General features: G+C 41.2%; 1 protein-coding gene across 1 annotated transcript in view; it reads right to left on the bottom strand.

Annotated features, from left to right (window-relative positions):
- chsy1 (chondroitin sulfate synthase 1) overlaps positions 1-15,007 on the bottom strand; it is a 64,319-nt gene that overhangs the window by 49,177 nt on the left and 135 nt on the right. The window contains exons 1-2 of the mRNA XM_043243763.1: positions 13,946-15,007; positions 9,415-9,910 (exon numbers count right to left, since the gene is read on the bottom strand). The exon at positions 13,946-15,007 is cut by the window's right edge and continues 135 nt beyond it. Of these exons, the coding sequence (XP_043099698.1) occupies positions 9,415-9,910; positions 13,946-14,259 (810 nt within the window). The 5' untranslated portion in view covers positions 14,260-15,007. The remainder of the gene's footprint in view (positions 1-9,414; positions 9,911-13,945) is intronic.

Raw genomic sequence — 15,007 nt, 5'->3', positions numbered from 1 at the left:
CGCAGAATGGGTGCCGTCACAATAATCCACAAGTAAGTCCATCAATTAGTGTCTTGTGAAGTAAAAAGAGGCCTAGTAAGAAACAAAACGGCTCTAATAAAATATGTGGGTGGGTTTTGCTGTAATTTAGCATTATTATGGAGTAATATTTTGGGCAACCGCTGGATGTTTCTCTTACAAACACTGTTAAAAGTTAATGACTGATTGCATCGGATGATCTGATTGGACTCTCATTCTGACGGCACCCATTCACTGCAGAGGATCCGTTTGCTGAGCATGTGATGTACCTTTCCCCATATCTGTTCCAATGTAAAAAAAACCCATCTACATCTTAGAGGGCCTGAAGGTGGCCACATTTTTTGCGATTTTACGTTTTTTGGTTAACTATTCCTTTAAAAGGCACCTGGATTTGTATCAACGGCTGATTTTTTTTGTATTGCGCCGACACTCGTACCCATCAATACAAGTCGAAAGAAAATGGGAACAAAAAAAACACATTAAAACGCTAAATGCAAGAACAGAGCCAAAGAAATGAGGCACAGAAGTCATTCCTCCAGGCGTCCAATCAAAGTGAGGTATGAGTCACATCACGCTTCCTCTTCAGTTCAACGTGTCAGCCTCAGGTGCAAAAACTGCCCTTCGCCAACAAGAGCCGTTTCTTTACAGCAGGGCATCGACTGAGTCACCTGATGACTTTGCCCTCAAAGATCACGCGTGAAACGGCTGAAGAACAAAACGCACGCTGCCTTTAAAACCCTCAAACTAATTGAATGAGAGCAGCGGTTGAAAGCGAAGTACATCGGCGAGGTAAAAATAGATCGGAGGCAGTTTCACAAAGACGCTCTTGTTCGAGGGTTTCTCGACGAAAACACGCAGGGCGAAAGAGCCAGCGAGACAGAGACGCGCTTATATAGATAGCGCGGGTGCGGGTCAGCATCTGCGAGAGTCTGACCCGTAGGAAACAGATGCTGTTGGTTTTCATTTCGCATTAGCGGCGCTTTGGCACGTCTGCCCGTTGGCATGGAAACGACGCCAAAAACCGCAAGAACTCCACTCGAGCCACGCAGAGCCGCCCGTGCAAGTCCCGCTTCCCTCCAGCAGAGAGGGCTTCGAAGCAGACCGAAGACAACATCTTAAAGGTCAAAGCCAAATCTACTTTTGCCAATGGACGTAATAAATAATAAAAAAGGTCTTTGAATTGCCGAAGTACCATCGAAATATTTTAGTTTTCAAGTAATTAACACTTTAATTCAGGAAGGAAGCAATAAATTGATCAAAGCGAGTTGAAATATTAACAAAAGCTACTAAATACTTACTTTTCTCATAAATGCAGTGCTGTAATACTTTAAAAAGTTATTAAAATAGTATAATAAAATTAATATTTTTGAATATATATATATATATATGAATATATATATATATATATATATATATATATATATATAATATATATATATATATATATATATATATATATATATATATATATATATATATATATATATATATATATTATATATATAAATTTCTCATAAATGCAGTGCGGTAATACTTTCTATTAAATATAAATAAATTACTAAAAAAAGTTTCCCACAGAAGTATTCACCGTTTACAGCAATAATAAGAATAAGAGGTAATCAGCATATTGAGACTGTGATCATGTGACACTGAAGAATGCAGTAATGATGCCGAAAATTCAGCTTTGCACCAAAAAAAAAAAAAAATTACGTTAAAATATATTTTCATTATTTCAATTGCAATAATATTCCGCACTATTACAGTTTTTAACCGTATTTTTTAATGCATAAAATGTAAAGCCACTGATGTAATTTGATGGAAACCAAATGAAAAACCATTCAGTTTCACAATGAAATGATAAAGAACTGAATGATGATGATGATGATGATAACGCACAAAATGTCTGGACAGTGTTTCCGGCTAAAACAGACCGAATCCTTTCACTGCACAGATAACCAAAAACAAGACTCCTTAAGGAAGTTGCGCAAATGTCAAGGATGCCATTTTGAATAAAAACCATTTCACCAAAAGATAAATAAACAACCCTGAGCTTACGTTTTTACTTTTAAGACTGTCAAAAACAATCGGTTGGAAAGGGGTCGACTGATGTTTCGATGGATAAGAGCTTCATTTAAACGAGAGCTAAAGATCGAATCGAATCTGTAGACCACAAAACAATGTGGAGTTCGTCCACTTAAAAGCCAACGCTGACTCGGAAGCTGCGTTTATGAATATGCTCGAATCAGACTGATGAAGCACGCCAAATAATCACCAACGACTTGTGCAATCGTATCTGTATGCAAACAGCTGGAGAGATATTTACAGCTGTTACTCCACAGAAGGAGCGTTTCAAGCTCGCTGGCTTTCATGCTCCAGCAAAACCCTTTAGCCTCTGTTTGCATGTATTTTTAAACGACCCTAGTAAACATTTATTTGCTCATTGCAGCTATAATTTTAGCATCCTGCTCGGGAGCGCCGAGGAGCAGCAGAATAACACACAGAGGAGTCCAGCGGCCACAGGATGTCTGAAAATACACGGGGTTTGCCACATACACGGCAGTCTGCTGCGAAGAGCTCCGATGAGACACCTCCATCTTTATATTCTGAACGTGAAGATCTAACACGTCGCGTTCAGTTGCTCTTCGTTAGGCGGACAAATTAAAAACGTGCAAAGGAAGCTGGAGACGGCGTGAACGGCATGTCTGGAGGAAGATAGCATCAGAACTTGTAAAACCTAATTAAAGGGTAAATAATAAAGGCTTTTTTTGTAAACTTGGGGGGGGATGGGTTGAACCGATTTGACAGAGCTAAAGAAGAAACTATGCTGGGTTAAACCCAGTGGAAGCAGGTGAACAAAGCTATATGTAGCTAATATTGTAACTTTAACAGGCTAAATCGAATCAAGCTCAGAGCATCAAATCATTGGGAACGTGTAATATTATTATTATTGAGCACTTGAGAGCTGTCGAGGTCAACTGGGCTTCAACCCAAACATGAACGGTTGAGCGTTTCAGACTACACCTAGCTTTCTACCTCCATCTAAACTGAAATGAGCGGCCAGTTTCGAAAAAACGGCGATGCTTGTAGCACACTAATGAATGTCTGGTAAAACGGAACATTTCTGATTTATTTAGTACTAAAAAGTAACACCAGTGCACACTGCGTTTCAAACGTTTGAGGCCATTAAGATTTCATGTTTTTGGAAGGCTTCTGCTCACCATAATAATAAAAAAAGCGAAAACAGTAAAATTATGAAATGGTATTGCTTGAAATAACTGTAAAACGCAATTTATTTGTTTGATGCTAAGCTAAATTTTCAGCATCGCTACTCCAGTCTTCAGTGCCACATGATGCTTCAGAAATTATTCTAATATGCTGGATTTATGCAATATTAAGATGCATTTCTGATTATTGTCAACGTTCAAAATAGACACCACGATTCATGCCAAGAATGTTGCAGAGCATTCTGGGAGAGTCTAATCCATTAAAAATACCATGTTCGTTTAGAAGCGAACTGAATATTTTGGGAGCGCGTCTACGATGAACTACATGCCGTCCACCGGCAATTATATTTTGAAACCGATCGAATATAATGGAAAACAAAATTCCATCCATTGTTACAACGCCACAGCGATGCACGAAAACGCACAATAACCCAAGAATTGTTTTATTACGGTGGACAAACACTGCGGGTGAAGTTCCGGCACAAACGTTTCGAGCTTTTGAGAAAAGCTTCACATTTCTGCGCGCCGCCGCCAATCCTCAAAACACTATAACCGAGCTCAATAATGACCCATCTCGCATAGATCTCCAAAAAAGATTCCATGAAAATGGCCACAAAATACAGGACTGCATGGCAGTATAATTCCGGGCTTCGCCGAGTGGCAAGAAATAGACGCGACTACAGGCGTTTGTTTGTTAGAGCTCGAAGAACAGAATATGCGCGTGGGAGGCTGACTTCCTGTGGATGTCTGACAGAAAAAGAAACCCGAGTCTTATTGACACACTATGCGACGCACAGAGGTGAGAGAACCGAGGTCCGGATCATGAAGCTGTTTAAGTAGCAGAGGAAACTAACAGCAACAGCAACATACTACAGCTCAATATCATGAGCGTCGCCAATAAATTGGCCCAAAAAAAGCCAAAATGAAAACAAAACTGACCCTACTAATGTTCTAAAATGCTTGACTGTGAATAATTAATTGCTCCGGCACAAAACTGTTCCACGTTTAAGCAAAAACGTTATCATATTGCACAACAGCACAGCAAGTCAGTGCCGCTCTATGACCTTTACGATACAGATCTGCGATCACTCTGACACGACGGATGCGTGGAAATACGTGCTTGAAAAGGCAAGTCTGAATTCTGCTGAGCTGGCGCGGGGGGGGGGCTGAATCAAGTGTGGGAGCGGCCATGATTGAAAACCCACAGATAGATGCAATCGTCGTTACGCAGGAACCGGAAGCAGATAAAGTGACGCGGATGTCAAAAACGACTAGAGGGCCTGGCTGCAGGCCAGACGAGACGGATCCGTCACACACACAGGAAAGACTCGAAGACGACGGCAAATCGAGGGACACCCTGGACTCTTCTGATCACAATGGATGCGTTTATTTGACCAAAATAAAGTTAAAATGTTACTATGGTGATATTAGGACAACTTGAAATAGCAGGTTTGTTTGAATATACTGAAAAATGCAATTTATCAGCATCAGACTGGTCGGAAATCATTCCAATATGGCGATTTGTTGAAAACGGTTGCATTTTTGTTTTGTTTTTTGGGTTTCTTCAGAAATGGAAAGACGTCTCTTAATGCACCCTTGCCGAACAAAAGTATTCATTTCATTTGATCAATAAAAACCCCCATGGCCGTACTGTGCACGATTTGGAAAGGGACTATCAATTCTAGGAAGACCACGACCTGACCAAATAAATGCACTGACACTTTAGTGACACTAGAGTCATAAATCAAGGGGCCCAGATGGAAGAAATGTGGAGCCCGACACCGGCTTTCAGCTTCCATTCTTCACGTCGCCATTTACGGCTGTTTTCTGAGCAAACAGATGGGCTGACAACTAAATAACGGCTGAAGAAGTGCTTGTCAATATCAATCAGAATGCGAGCGATCGTTCGGTCACGTGACTGGAGACAAAACGCGTACGATGCAACGAGCATCTTGCATTGTTCCTGTTCCGTTTTCAATGGAACAAACTACCACTTTACAACGCTCCTAATTGGCACGTTTGTTTGGAATAACGGAGACAGCTCTTCTTTCGGTTGTAATTTGCGAGTTGAAGTCCCACACGTCGTTCAGACAGAACATCTGTGACAATATAATTGGTGTAAAGATTAGCCAAACTGCTCTACCGAACAAGACGCCTTCACTTCTGCATTCAGTGCATCTACACTCAATAACACGCTTCAGAAAAGGGTTGTTTTTTTTAAGGACTCTCCCCTTAGAGAACGTTAGGCAACAACTTTCTATGTTTTACTTAAAAGCACAAAGACGCGAACTTTAATATGCGTTAAAACAGCATGAGCTAGGGACGGACATTATCAGAAATGACACGCAAAACTGACAGTAAACATTTATAATGTTAAAAAGAGATTTTAAAGACTTAAAACTACCAAAGAAGACACTATTGAGGTTTCCACAAACCACAGCACAACTGTGAACAACCTGACCCCGCCAAAAAGTCCTTTTACTGACGGGTTTAGCACGGGATACACAAAACACTTGCTCTTAAAAGACGGTTCAGTGCCCAGTTTATTTGGACCAGCGCTCAAATAAAATCACAACCTGCAGGTATGATCAATTTTAGAGAAACGTAATCTTAAAACTGCTTCAAATTAATCGTTGAGTGGTATTAAATGCATATTTTGAGAAAATAAAAGCTTTTTTTCACCTTGCACGCACATAAACATCGTATGAGAATCCCAAAACGATATTAGGAGCCTTGAAAATAGTATGACAGTAAACACAGGAAATGAAGCATTCACCTTATTATTACTACTATATTGTTACTATATATTTTACTTTAACATTAAAAAATTTACTTTATAATAGTTTTTTTTATTAATGAAAAATAATACTAATTCCTAACATATCCATTGTTAAAAACCATTAGAAAAATATAATAAAAATAATAGTAATTATGATTGTATTATATTTTTGAACACACTATCTCTCTCTCTCTCTCTCTCTCTCTCTCTCTCTCTCTCTCTCTCTCTCTCTCTCTCTCTCTCTCTCTCTCTCTCTCTCTCTCTCTCTCTCTCTCTCTCTCTCTCTCTCTCTCTCTCTCTCTCTCTCTCTCTCTCTCTCTCTCTCTCTCTCTCTCTCTCTCTCTCTCTCTCTCTCTCTCTCTCTCTCTCTCTCTCTCTCTCTCTCTCTCTCTCTCTCTCTCTCTCTCTCTCTCTCTCTCTCTCTCTCTCTCTCTCTCTCTCTCTCTCTCTCTCTCTCTCTCTCTCTCTCTCTCTCTCTCTCTCTCTCTCTCTCTCTCTCTCTCTCTCTCTCTCTCTCTCTCTCTCTCTCTCTCTCTCTCTCTCTCTCTCTCTCTCTCTCTCTCTCTCTCTCTCTCTCTCTCTCTCTCTCTCTCTCTCTCTCTCTCTCTCTCTCTCTCTCTCTCTCTCTCTCTCTCTCTCTCTCTCTCTCTCTCTCTCTCTCTCTCTCTCTCTCTCTCTCTCTCTCTCTCTCTCTCTCTCTCTCTCTCTCTCTCTCTCTCTCTCTCTCTCTCTCTCTCTCTCTCTCTCTCTCTCTCTCTCTCTCTCTCTCTCTCTCTCTCTCTCTCTCTCTCTCTCTCTCTCTCTCTCTCTCTCTCTCTCTCTCTCTCTCTCTCTCTCTCTCTCTCTCTCTCTCTCTCTCTCTCCATCAAGAGCACACTTCAACAGGAGTGGCAAAGACAGAACAGTTATGTTTAGAAACTAAAATGTGGAAAACAGCCACGAGGGCAGGACAAGGTCAGCACGTGAGAGACCCCAGAGCAGCTGAGAGACACATCCCAGATCAACAGCTTTAACATGACACAGGTGACAAGCTCCGGGGCTGAGCACCGCAAAGGATTGATACGAGTATGCTGAAGTGTAAAAGATTAGATAAAAGACTGCCCGTCCGTGCAAAACACCCACACGTCACCGTGATATCCCGGTCTCTGGATACGCCTCGAGTACGGAGTTCAAATCAGACCTAACCCTTCAGAGAAACTCGGAGAAAACATGTCCGTTTTTGTTACAGCTGCTTAAATTGCGCGCGGAAATCATCAAGTAGCTGCGAGCCCAAAGCAGGGCTCAGATGAGAGCGTTTGCGCTCTGGCCATAAACAAACAGAAGATGAGCGGCAGCACAGACAGATACACATCCGAGGAGCTCCGAACAGACAAAGACGCTTAATATCAGTATTTAAGGGAGTAACAGGCTGCCATTTTGAGCCCTGAGGTCTTTGAGGTCGCTTTACCCACGGGGCCCGTCGAGACTTGCAGCGCAGTAGGTCCATAAAGAAGCAGAGGCCGAACGCTCCGACATTAATAGCAGGTTGCCCAGCTGTGCCGTCTCTAACTAATCCCGCACGGCTGTAATTAAAGCACACATCAAATGCGTATTAAAATCCCAGCGGCCCCAGTCACGGGGGAGACTCGTTAAGACTCGGAGGTTCCAACACCGCCCCATTCCACAAGCCCGAAAAGACTCGCGGAGCACCTCTGATAACTTTCCAACCCGTTCATTTTTTTTTTTTCCCGTTTTGCAAATTGGCGAAAGGCGATGTCACATTTACGGTGACCGATTGCGCCTGTGGCTCCTTCGTCGGGAGCGGATGGAAAAAAGGTAATCTCGGCTTGACGGACGGTCCTGGTAGACTAAACGATACGCGAAGACTTATTGGGGACGTTGGAGAAAAATGCGAAGCGCTTTACTCAAAAACTAGCAGAAAATGGGAAAGAGACGCTTCACGTCGTCTGACTGAATCCAAAGTCTGTTTGGGAGAAAAAGAAGCAAATCCAGATAAAACATGAAAGAGCCACACTAAACACAAGTTTCCTTTCCCTTTTCCATAGAAAACACCTGAAGATGTAGACTGAGCCATGCCTGGGTCACATTTCCCTCCGAAATCAAATCATATTTCTGCCTGATAAAGACTACTTTAGGACCATGGTGACATTTAGCATTATTTTAGCATGATTTTCGTGAAAATATACATACATATATATACACACACATATACATGTATAATAATAATAATAATAATAATAATAATATATATATATATATATATATATATATATATATATATATATATATATATATATATATATATATATATATATATATATATATATATATATATATATATATATATATTTATTTATTTTTGGTGTAATGAGAACTGATGGTAGAAAATTTACTTATTTTTATAAATGTCATTTTTATAATTATATCTTATAATGTACTTTATCAATATAGAAATAATACCCAATGTAATTTTACCACAATAAAGTAACATTTTACAAAGTATTTGTTGACATTAAATAACATAACCAGATAACCAAATGTAACGCTCACTGTTAGTTGCACTCACTAAATGTTAACTAATGGGACTCTACTATAATAGTATATAAAATTGAATGGAAAAAAAAAGCTAAAGAATCTAACAAAAATATAATATAAAGTGGGACAGAACGGAGTCTTAATAAACTGCTCGAAAGATTACGACATTTGTTAAAAAAAAAGAATAAAAGGGTGAGAAAATGCTTAGTTTTTGTGTGAAATATGACGGACATGTTCTCTGGACGGTGCATGAGATTCACCTGGATGCCAGGGACTCTTTTTTACAAAGCATTTCTTCAAAAAAAAAAAAAAAAAAAAAAAAAGAGAAGGGGAGAAAGAGGCCATCACAGCAGATTATGAACTCCGTCCAAAGAAGAGACGGTGACTCATCTCCTCCCTGCAAGGTCAAAGATCACCCTTTCAAAAAACAGTCACAGTCCAGAGCTTCATTTCCTATGAGTCAGCCCGTAACAGCTCAGATAAAACGGCAGATGTAGACCGGCCATCCCCGGACGGAGGAGACGGGCCGTGCTCCACTACTGTCCGGCTCTCTCTGTAATACCTGCTCGGGTGTCGGCGAAAGCCTTTGAAGGATCAAAGCCGCCTGGGAGTTTTGATGGCGAAAAGAAAACGCGGGCCTTTTCTGATTCGCTACAACCCTTAATTTCCAAGACCCGAAAATTGCAGGAGCTCAGTGAAGGGGGCCGATTTCAAACAACGCGCATTAGAAACCTCGAGCCCGAGCTGCAGGAAATATAGGACACGCGATAATTATGCGGACGCTGCCCTGCCCGTGCGATCGCCGCGGTTCGGCCCTGTAATTTCACAAGCGTATCCAGGTGTGTTGCGCGCTCTTACCTCATAGGACCAGACGCACTGGACGCCGGCGAATCGGCGCACGCAGCGGCCCACCTCCACGTCCTCGTGGGTGGTGTACATCTCCTGAAGGCACTGGCGGATGTGGGGCACCATCCTGCGCAGCACCTCGCGGCTCATGATCACGCCGGGGCCGCCCATGCAGAAGTTCTCGCCCGGCTCCAGGGCCAGCTTGCCCAGCTCGTCGCGGGCGCCCATGCCCGTCTGGCCGAGGAAGATGGCCTCGCTGCTGTTGAGACTCCTTAGGAAGCTCTCCAGCTTCTCGCTTTTGATGTAGACGTCGTCGTCGGCTCGCATGAACCACTCGAACTGGTCCAGGTAGTGGTCATGCATGTACTTGAGCATCATGAAGGACTTCTTCTGAGGAGGGTACGAGTCGTCCACGTTCTGCAGGGCCACGATGGGGATGGGGATTGTCGTGTCTGAACCCTCGCTGGAAAAAAACTCCACCTTGCCCGGGACGGTCTTGGCCCAGGTACTACACAAAAAAAAAAAAAAAAAAAAAAAGGAAAGGAAAAATACGTGTGAGCACCATAATAATAATAATAATCCCTTATCAATGACCAAAATCATATAACCAGTATTTTAAAATGTTAGTCAATTAGTAATTTTGGATACTGGGCTGCAAGAAAATCGATAAAATGGATTATTATTGATAATTAAAATAATCAACAACGATTCTCGTTATCAATTAGTCAGGTCTGCCCACGGTGCACGTCCAAATTTAGCCAGTCACGTCAAAATACGCCACTGAATAATGCATTTCTACGGACAAAATTAATCTATAATGGTGGAGGAAACGATGTGAGAGAAGTACGTGATTAAACTGCCCAAACCATATGAATTCTTCATTTTAAACTTCATATTAATGGATTAGAGAAATGGCTCGCCCTGTCAGGCGCTTTGACAGACGCCCGTTCATCCCCGGTGCAAAAACGTTTCGTTTAGGGTCACATCCTTATCTCTAACGCGAGCATTTCCATTTTTGCATAAAGGTCCGTCCTGTTTAGTAAATCTTTACTGAAGAAGTGAAAAGATTTCTAAGAAAGAAGTGACTGATTAGTCAATTTGTCTTCCTGAAGCAAATTAGTCTTACATGAGTTAGTTTTAATCGGTCCCTATTGTGTTTATCATTATTTGCTTTTTAATACTATTCGATTCTAATCATGTTGAATAATGTAAAATATGTTTATATTATTTTTTGAAGAGATAAAAGAAGCTCTCTGGTAACAGTAGATGGTTATTTCTAGTGATTTAATTATTGTTATCTATGAAAAAAGGCAGAAAAAAATTGTTTTCATAGCAGACCTGTTTGTTTGAAGTACATTTCACAGAATGTGTATTTGTCCAAAAAAAATGAAAAAGAAACAATTTTCCCCCCTGATTAATCAAGAAAAATAATAATATAAAAATTAATGAAATAAATAAAACAATTTAAAAAAAAAAAAAAAAAAAAAAAAAAAAAAAAAATCAACCAACTAACCAATAATCATTAGTTTCATTAAAATAAATTTGGCATTTTGTGCACAAATTCTCACACAATTATTAAAAGGCATCATCAGACGTACAGAAAAGTTTGTTTTCTGCCGCTGAATAACAATAAAAATATTTTTTTTACATTTTTAAAAATATTTTATTTTAAAATTTTAAGGCACCTTACAAATCACTAATGAACAATAACAACAACAACAACAACAACAATAAAGCAAGTTATTATTTTTTAAACTATAGTTTTTTTATAACTTTATAACAAAAGTTAAGGGGAAAAAATAAGAATTATACATAATGAGTAAAATATCAATATAACAAGACTAATATTTATTGCCGTCTTGCTTTAAAACGCTAACCAAGGACTTTTATTTTGGTGAGAAAAGGTATGGAAGATATTAAAGGTTCTGTTTTGCCGATGACCAAATTTCTAAACAATTGTCACTGCAAGTTTGCAAAGATGGGTGGTTTCCAAATAAATAAGAAAAATAACAATAACAATAATAATAATAAAGGGCCCCAAATATGGCTCAATCATAGAAATTGCATCATACTTCAGGTCAGAAAATACAGAAATCCATAGAAATACGGAACACCTTAACTGTACTGGCATTAGCACTTTAAAACTTCGCAGCAGAAATGATGCAGCAAGTTATTATCAGATTGAAGAAATGAGAGCAGCGTCAAGATGATTCACCACAAACGCGCTGAAGAAAACTAAACGCAGCTCTCCACGCGAGGATAAAATGCCAAACGCTGTCCTGACCCTGTAGGAGGACGCTCACAATTCAGCAGAGCTTCAGGAGACAGACGCACGTGATGCAACACCAGCCTCTGAAACGCGCTCCGCGTCCCGCATGCGAGCTCGTGGAAAAGCTGCTCCGTTTCCCTTCGGATAATACACACTCCGCTCGCCGACGTCTCATTTTAACCAAACCCCGCTTCCTGTTCTCTGCAAACTAAAGGGGAACCCAGAGACGCCGCGTTAACCGATTCAGCCGAGATCCGGCCTTTTGCATCTTGCCCACATGCGCAACCCGAGCTCAAACGAAGGGTGAAGGGCCGTCTTCACGTCTTCAGGCCGCGGCTGCATGCAGCAACGAGAGAGTCGGCCGTCATAAACACTCCTGGCTTTTCCACCAAGGCCAACCCCGGCGAGTCACCCCGAAAAACCTCTCCGGCGAGGAATTACTGCTGATTAAACGGATGACATAAATGCTTGCTTCAGCACATCTCCGTCCTCTTCATCCTTATACAAATCACCATGGTAACCACCACAGGCTCTGCCATAGCACCAAAATACTATTCCTATAATAATAATAATAATAATAATAATAAAGTAAACTGGCATTAGTCAAATGGGCCAATAAATAAGAGAGAAAGACAGTGAAGGCTTCATAGTACTAGATTTAACATTCGGTTATTATGACTTCAGCATAAATAGAAATAAACAAGCATTTCCTGCTATACAAGGTTTCGGTCATCATTCAGTTAATTAGTAAAAAACAGGATTTTAGCACGGTACCCACCATCTCCATCACAAACCATACAATTACTATTACAACTACAATAAAAGCGTGTGCTTGTTGGTTTTTAGACATGTTTTTCGAAGAGCATGCTATAAATTTGGGCTTCATGCTAATAAAAGGTAAAAAAAAACTAAACTAAAAAAGTAATCACTTTCTCTGCCAAAAGTTAGTACGGCAATAAAACATTTTTTTTACCCAAATTAATTTTAAAAGATGATGTCCTTTTCAAATATTGCTACTTTACAAAAGTAAAACCTAGATGACATTTCGGCAGAAACTATGGTTTCCATGGTGATTTCTCAAACTGACAGATATTTTCCCGCACACACCCACAATTGTTTTTTTTCGTCTAAAAAACTAAAACAATTAAATAGCCCCGACTTTCTTTTGTTTACCTTGGTAACCACTTGTTACATAAAAAATATATATATAAAAAAACAACAACAAATATTATCGTTACTACTACTACTACAATGATAACTCTGTGGAAACCCGCACAGTAACTACACTGTAACTCTTACGGTTACCATGGTGATTTTTTTGCGCTTGGACACGTCGAAGTAAAATATCTATCGCCGACTTCAGAGGAAACCCCTTTCTCCACTAAAAGAGTTACTACGACAATAATTTTTGCCCCAAAAATTATTAAGATAAAACCCTTGATGTATTTTGTCTTTACAGAAATAAAAACTATTGTAACTGACATCAAGGCGGAAATTACGGTTTCCATGGTGATTTCTCCTACAAGGACAAATCTTTTGGATAGTAAGGTTACCATGGTGATTTCATGTAATATTTTCCAGCACATGCGCACACAAAAACAACACCGCCAAATTAACTAAAAAGCAGAAATGAAATATCTATCCGACTTCAATTCTACTTTGCCGTAATTTACCGTGATGATTTATACAATTACCATAACTTTCCATAATATCAATTTTACTAAGACAAAAAAAATTTCCCATTTTTTTCCAAAAGATCCTGTGCTCAGTTATTTCGACTTTACAGAAATACCACAAAAAAAAAAAATTACATTTCGGCAGAAACTACGGTTACCATGGTGATTTCTCACAAAAGCGATGACTTGCGAATATTTTCCAGCATTGGCACACACAAAAACTATACCCCAATTTTCCATAATATCAATGTTACTAAGACAATAAAATATTTTTCCCTAGTTATTTCCACTTTACAGAAATAAATTGTAAAAAAAAATCCACATTTTGGTTACCATGGTGATTTCTCGCCCCGCCCCCCCACACATTGTTTGTTTGTTTATTTTACACAAATAACGTACTCCTCTCTAAAAAGTCGATAAAATCTCCACACCGCACTTCACACAGACTTTTCTGTATCCTCGGTGACCACAGTCTACGCCAAAACAAAAAAAAACGCAAATACGAACACAACGACAAATCTGCGGCAGCCCGCGCCGTAATTCGGGCGGAAAGCGCGGTTACCATGGCGATTTCTCGTACGCAGACGCGCTGAATTACCTGTACGCTGCCACGGCGCGGTTGTTGAGGTACTTCTGCGCGGTCATGACGCCCACGAACAGGAAGCTGCTGGACCTGGGCACCGCGGGCTTCTCCGTGACGGGCGTCTGCGCCCCTCCGTACTCCTTCTTCATCATCATCATCACCCCCGCTCCTCCTCCGCAGCCGCCCGCGCCACCGCCGCTCGCCCGCCGCTTGTGACCCGCTTTCTTCAGCTCGGTGGCCCGGGGCAGGATGAGCCTGGACGCCAGTGTGAACCCGACCACCAGCCCCAGCAGCACGCTGAACCACGACCTGCGGCTTCTGCCTGCCATTTCTGCTCACGCTCACACCTCCGGTTCGCTCGGGGCTTTTATGTCTTCACGCCTTCGTTTTCTTAAACGCCGCCCGCTGCTGCAGTCCCGTCCAGAACGCTGGGTTTGGGTCCGAGCATGGTCACCGCTGATCACCGTTTGCCACCGCTGCTGAGTACGTTGCAGCGCTCCAATCTCCGTAGATCACCAGCCACTGCCATCTAACCGCCGACTATCCGCTCCTCGCGAGCCACGGTCGGCTTCCTCGACGTATCCCCGTCGTCTCGCGCCTGAATCGGTGATAAGTCAGTGGAAATTAACGGTCTGCTGTCTCAAGAAGCGCGGCTGCATCCTCGCTCTCGCGACTATCTCGCCATTGTGAGCGAACGCGAGCGCTTGAAACGCGTCTGCGGCGACGCGGCTGACCGTCGAGGGTTTTTGACACGCCGGAGGCCCCGTAGCTCGTCGCTGATTGGCCGAGCGGAGTGGCTGCGCACAGTTGGCTGATGACGTTTCGCGCACGGAAAAGCGTTGCGTCTTTTTTTTTTCTCCTTCGCGTGAACTGAAACTTATTTTGTAAGATTCACCAGGAAACAGTAGTCGGTTTTATTCATTTGGAAAAAAAAATATTTTTAAATAATTTTAAACATTCGAATTATGCATATTAAATGTCAGTTTGTCAAACCAGAAGCCACTTTCTATTTCCTTTTACGGAATTATAGAAAAACTAGATTTAAGTCTCACAGTAATACGTTTTCGACGAGCCACG

This window comes from Puntigrus tetrazona, chromosome 7 (genome assembly GCF_018831695.1).
Source record: "Puntigrus tetrazona isolate hp1 chromosome 7, ASM1883169v1, whole genome shotgun sequence".
NCBI lineage: Eukaryota > Metazoa > Chordata > Actinopteri > Cypriniformes > Cyprinidae > Puntigrus > Puntigrus tetrazona.
The sequence above is the reverse complement of the archived record's forward strand: the minus strand, read 5'-3'. Positions and strand labels throughout refer to the sequence as shown.